Here is a 3,835-nt window from a genome sequence, read left to right as displayed (position 1 = left end):
AAATACTTAAAACAAAAATATATTATTTCAACCCTTCAACATGAAAACATAATTGAATTGTTTTTAAATTATTGGAGGTTTATTCAAAATAAACTAATTTAAAAACAACCTGTTTTCCAAAAATGAATATTAATAGTATATCTGCATTTTCTTTTCATTCTAAAATGAATTAATATATAAGCTGAGAATTTCATCCCCAGCTGAACAAATTAGCAACACCAGTAATTGCATCAAAATTTCATTTGTATAGTAAAACTCCAACCATGTTTGGTCCGAGTACAAACTAGAACTGCCATGTCCTACGGAAGCATCAATCTCCAATCCATCTAAGTTTTACACAAGCAAATCATAATGGTTCTTACCACTGTACAATAGTTTCACAGCTTTTCTTGGTTTTCCCTTCTTCACGCCCTTGCGAAACTCTGTTCCATATTCGGCTATCGGAATAAAGCCGGAGCCCCATCCGCCTCTTGTATGCTGTGATCAATTAGAGATAGATGTTTACTTGTTAGTAGATGAGAAGTTAAGCTGTACCACCCTACACCTCATTAAAAGGAAAGTCAAAAATTGCGAAAATGAATATACCGACTTGATTATGGTTTAATCCTGGATTAGCATGCTTTAAACTGTGTCTTAACATAGTAGCAATTTACACAAGTAATAACAAATGAATGTATTCATTTCCACTGTAAGTATACTTGCACGTTTGAATAGAAATTATAAGGTCTAACATAAAGAAATTATTAAAAGAGTATAGAACAAAATAATGATAATCACATTTATAGTCTTTATAGTTTACCATAATACATGTACTACAGCACATCTGGGTTACTACATTTCAAACAAAACAAAAGTTCAATTACTGTACAATTATACATTACAACCAAAATTCATGGAGACACAAACATACCTCATGCTCCGGAATGTAGACAATGATTGGCTGACTGCACAACTTTGAGAGCACCTGATTCATTGTGGTAGTTATTCGCAGTCATTCATCAGCAGATAATGTTCTTGACAAAATTTTGAAAAGTCCTATGCTTTATCGCATAAAAAAATTGCATGCTGCTAACACATCCTCGCTCGAATAAATGAAAAATGAAAGAACAAAAATAAGCCACAAATTAACTATTGCTCAACGCCTGTCACAAAATTTGCATAGTTATCTAAAGACTACTACTGAAGATCCAATCGTCGAATTTTTATGACCCCACTTTGATTTTTAAAATCAAATAATTCTAAATCAACTTCTTGATTAAAACTACCCACTTATGTAAATCTCAACCTTAAAACTTATCAAATAAACCATCAACATGGCAAATATTTTGCAAAATCAAGTTAGGGACTCAACGACTTCGTTAAAACTTTTTTATATCAAAGACACAATACATTACCTTAAGGAGGACTCATGATAATGTGGCTCATTTTTCGACAAACGGTATTGTGTACTGAAACCTCCAAAGAAACAATGGACTATGGGCTTCAAGTAAGTAAACTAACAAACTAAATCTATTTATGCCCATCAATTACCCATAAAACAACATTTTGACACGTTTGCTATTTTTCTTTGTAATAGGGGGTTTTAAGGTGCTTGATTAAAATAGCATATAGGTTTTGGCAGTCACAAACTTGTAGTTCCTCTCCTTCATAGTGAACAATTAGATGGCTCCTTGGAAATAGGCACATTAAGAAACCACATAATAGAACTAGCTGCCTCTCTTTTTCCTCTCTTCATTCACGTTCTTATATCGGTGTTGTTTCTAAAATAATTAAATTACAGGCCTTATATAAAAATGTATTGTTCTGGTGGCTAACAGAATCACAAATAAAATGGAACACTTAATGCTAATGGTAGATCAAGCAAGAATTAGAATAATAAGATTGGAGTCTAAAGTCATCAAAAAGAGCACTAACCAATAACTCCGACTCTCCTCCCCAAAAATCAGGACGGCCAATGCGTTGGCAGTAACTGTGGAAAGACATAATGGTATACATTGAGATACACTCCTCATCATAAAAGCACGCTGAAGAATACATTGAAACACCTGAATGCCTAAAAGTCTATACTATTCTGTAAACTCACCGTTTTAGAGACTCATCAACAGTGATAGCAATCAATGCGTCTTCATACTGCCGGCTTTCTTTCCCACTGTTACACAAAACCTCTTTCACAGCCATCCGAAGATCATCTGGGGTTTTAGAGCAAGAAATGTACAGTTATGCACACAACTTAAAAGTTAAATCAATCCAAGATAATACCAACCTCTTCCATAAAAGATAAGTATAAAGCACTTTATGCCGCTTGACAGCTCAAGATTAATAGCACACAATTCAGAAAATTTAAACATAATCCAACGAGATAGACTCCATCCACAGATCCACTACATCATTTGTGTACAAACTTGATCACATTATAACACATCACTAAATATGTGAAGATTCTACTTAAGTAAATCATATTCTTGACATTACAAAATACTAATTCTACTAATGTGTTACGGATGATTCCGTTGATGACGTGGTGAATAGAGTCTCTGTAACAATTTCTCAAGCAGAAGATATAGTTTCAACTTACAATTTCGGCCTCAAAATAGGAACATTAGCAAATTCTCAAGTCAAGTATATGCTAAAAATTTCACATGGAGCTGTTAAAATACATAAGGAAATAGTATACCTGCGTCATCTCTTTCTTGGCGTGAATTAAGCAGAAGACCTTTATTCAAAGCCATTCCTTTAACCTAATCTCATCAAAAACAAGTTTAAACAGCTCACATTATAACATTGTTAAGATACTTTTATCAATTAAAAAAAAGGTAAAATGACAGTACCAGAGCACGAAATAGACAGCGGCCGTCTCCGGTAACTTTGTGAACAGAATGCTTCTCAACTTTTTTCATAGCCGGCGATCCAGTTCCTCTAATTAACAAACATTGAATAAAACTCTAAAAAACTGATAGATTAAGGCTGCATTTATATGAAAGAACTCACAATGAAGCTCCGATTCTAGCGAAAAACCGATGGCTCTGGTCTCCGAAGAAGGGCGATGGAAATGCGAAGGAATTCGAAGTAGAGATGGAAGGAACTGGAGAAGAGATGACCTCAAATTGTGCGGTTCCATTTTTGAGTTGGTGCAGTATGTTATTCTCTGCAAAAATGAAATTTTAAGAGTTTGATTGAAAGCGAATGAGATTAAAGCAGAATCGTGTTGAGGTGTACCGTTTACAGGCTTCTTCTCCATGTCTGTTCAGTGGCCAAACAAAATGCTGGTACTGGACATTGGGATGATAAGCGAGTGAACTAGAAGTTAATATTTTTGTTAATGTTTATGTTCTGTGCTGTTTGTACAAGGATCCGTTGTAGTCTAGTTGGTCAGGATATTCGGCTCTCACCCGAAAGACCCGGGTTCAAGTCCCGGCAACGGAATGCTATTTTTGCTTTATCCATGCTTTTATGGTAAAATCATTTTAAAATCCCTCAATTATATATTGAACAAAGGATCAAATCGCCCCCTCAACTTGATACGAAATATCGAATGAGTCAATTTCGCCGTTTTTGATACAAACAGACAAATAATTGTGTTTTCGTATCAAGAAGCCTTTCCCCCACTCTCATCCAAATAAGTGAACTACACTTTCCGTAAAAGGATGAAGAAAATTTAAAAAGACCTTTAAAATTTTATTTATCTCTTAAATTGATCCTTGATAATATTAAAATGTTAATTATATCTTTATAATTTTAAAAATTTAATAAGTATTTAAATTTTTATTAAAAATTTAAGAATTTTTTTCTTTTTTTCTATCTTTTTCTTCTTCTCCCCATTCTTTCTTTCCCTATT

The 3,835-nt window shown here is 33.8% G+C and overlaps 1 protein-coding gene and 1 non-coding gene across 2 annotated transcripts; one reads left to right on the top strand and one right to left on the bottom strand.

The window, feature by feature from the left end:
* Positions 1-225: 225 nt before the first annotated feature.
* On the bottom strand, positions 226-3,326 carry LOC126665561 (OVARIAN TUMOR DOMAIN-containing deubiquitinating enzyme 3). Its single transcript, XM_050358392.2, has 8 exons — positions 3,217-3,326; positions 2,989-3,145; positions 2,829-2,916; positions 2,675-2,738; positions 2,084-2,189; positions 1,915-1,969; positions 911-964; positions 226-477 (listed from the first exon to the last, which is right to left on the bottom strand). Exons 1-8 carry the CDS (start codon positions 3,236-3,238, stop codon positions 334-336), a joined length of 690 nt encoding a protein of 229 aa, XP_050214349.1. The 5' UTR covers positions 3,239-3,326; the 3' UTR covers positions 226-333.
* Positions 3,327-3,350: 24 nt separating this feature from the next.
* TRNAE-CUC (transfer RNA glutamic acid (anticodon CUC)) lies at positions 3,351-3,423 on the top strand. Its single transcript has one exon. It is a non-coding gene; the product is annotated as a tRNA-Glu (tRNA).
* Positions 3,424-3,835: the final 412 nt, after the last annotated feature.

Source organism: Mercurialis annua, linkage group LG1-X (assembly GCF_937616625.2).
Source record: "Mercurialis annua linkage group LG1-X, ddMerAnnu1.2, whole genome shotgun sequence".
In the NCBI taxonomy this organism is placed as follows: domain Eukaryota; kingdom Viridiplantae; phylum Streptophyta; class Magnoliopsida; order Malpighiales; family Euphorbiaceae; genus Mercurialis; species Mercurialis annua.
The sequence above is the reverse complement of the archived record's forward strand: the minus strand, read 5'-3'. Positions and strand labels throughout refer to the sequence as shown.

Bases quoted from the DNA above. Each gene is read 5' to 3' on its own strand.
- LOC126665561 (XM_050358392.2), bottom strand. From the start codon at position 3,238: ATGGAGAAGAAGCCTGTAAACG. The intron at 1,970-2,083 runs GTGAGTTTACAG...GTCTTTCCACAG, and splicing joins GTTGATGAGTCTCTAAAACG to TTACTGCCAACGCATTGGCC. The intron at 478-910 runs GTATGTTTGTGT...AATTGATCACAG, and splicing joins TCTACATTCCGGAGCATGAG to CATACAAGAGGCGGATGGGG.